This window comes from Thalia democratica, unplaced genomic scaffold, assembly GCF_965202585.1.
Source record: "Thalia democratica unplaced genomic scaffold, ktThaDemo2.hap1.1 HAP1_SCAFFOLD_1150, whole genome shotgun sequence".
In the NCBI taxonomy this organism is placed as follows: domain Eukaryota; kingdom Metazoa; phylum Chordata; class Thaliacea; order Salpida; family Salpidae; genus Thalia; species Thalia democratica.
In genome coordinates, this window is record NW_028140058.1 from 9,774 (window position 1) to 11,478 (window position 1,705).

General features: G+C 40.9%; 1 protein-coding gene across 1 annotated transcript; it reads right to left on the minus strand.

The window, feature by feature from the left end:
- Positions 1 to 253: 253 nt before the first annotated feature.
- On the minus strand, positions 254 to 1,423 carry LOC145847902 (kelch-like protein 6). The gene has a single exon (XM_082953755.1). It carries the CDS (start codon positions 1,421 to 1,423, stop codon positions 254 to 256), a length of 1,170 nt encoding a protein of 389 aa, XP_082809881.1.
- Between the last annotated feature and the right edge of the window lie 282 nt (positions 1,424 to 1,705).

The following is a 1,705-nucleotide window of genomic DNA, read 5'->3' on the forward strand; positions in this document are numbered from 1 at the left end:
AAAAAAAAACACAAAAGCTTTAGTAAAACTAATTAAATTTAATAAAGTTCTATACTTAATACCATTTATACAACTAAAATGTTTTAAATGTAGCAATAGATTTTATAAAACATTATTTAGACTGTTAAAAGTTACTGATAAAAACTAGCTAAAGAAAAGACATTCTTTTAACTTCTTAAAACTTTTACTATAAATCGAATCAATAAAAAATCGCATTTAATTCAACTGTTAAAATCTATATTCACAAAGGCTGTCAATACCTACGCACAACTGATGAATACCACGGAATGCTTTTCGGCTCGCTCGCCGAGCACCACTCACCAGCAGTCGTGTCGTACACAACAACTTCCACCTCGCCCTTCCCCCTTCTCATTCTCACCACTATTTTTCCGTTCGCCCCGAAAGCGTCGCAGATCGATCCGGCGCGCGGCATGGGGTTCACCAAGCGGGCGAACCTGCCCGAACGAAGGTCGAAAACCTCGCAGCTTTTGTAAATTTTGCCGCAACCCTCCCCGCCCACCACGTACAATTTGTTGCCCGCCGCCACCGACCCGTGATCCCACCTCCTTTCAGTCAAACCGGCCATGTACGACCATTCGTCTTCGAAGTGGTCGTAAGCCTCGACGGACTTTTTCAAGTTGTTGCATCCGCCCGTCACCACCATCCTGCCGTTGAAAACGACGCAACTGTGGCCGAACCGCGCTTTTCTCAAGTTTTTAATGCGGCGCGCCCGGCCAGTTTTCGGGTCGTAAGAGTAGCACTTTTTCAACGGATCGTAAACGGCCAGTCGTTGTTGGAATTCCGCGCCGCCTAGTATGTAAAACTTTTTCATGAAGAAGCAAGCGGCGTATTGGTCAAAGCTTTCTTCCACTTGTTTCCATTTTTTGTCATACTTGGAAATTATGTTGAGTTGCCGGAACTTGCTGAATCTGTACGCGAAATTGTTGACCTGCAGCGAGCTTCTGTTTGAACCGAGCTGCTCAACGGTGAACCCGGCGCTAGTTTCAAAAAACACCCGTTTTGCGGCAAACTTGAAAGGAACGTATTCGTTCGCGCACCAGCGGTTTTGAAACTGCGGGTCGGTCGACCTGGTGACCACAGAGCTCGTACCTTTTTTCACGACACCTTCGATGTGTTTGCGGCAACTTTGACAACTTTCCCAAAACGGGTGGTTTACCACAACTTTTTCAACGACCGCAGGCGGCAGCAACGGTAACCGAACCGTCTTTAGAAGGTCACACGTGAGCTTTCTTCTGTTTGTTTCGTCATAAGAAACCCAGCTAACTATTGCTTCAAAAACTTCAACTTCATTGCTCACGTTCAGCTTTGAACTGTTGATGACGTTCTGAAAAGTCGCGTAGTCACAAGAATTAAAATTTTTTGTTTTTGAAAAAGTAATAAAGTTGTTTCTAAAAACTGACATTATGTACTCACAAAGAGTTTTTAGAGAGAAAGCTTTACATATGTTTAAAAAAAAGAAAACGTTGCGTTTGTTTATTTTTTCTTTTAGAAAATCGATGTATGTTGTTTCTTCAACTTCTATAAGTCTGGTTATTTTCATAAATGGGATGGTGTTATCATTCTTTAAATTTAATTCACCTGTTGGTAAATTTCAGCATTTTGAAAATAAAAACTTTAACATATATTAATATTACACTTAGTAATAAAACTAGTTGTAGCAAACTATTTCAATTAACTTTAATTT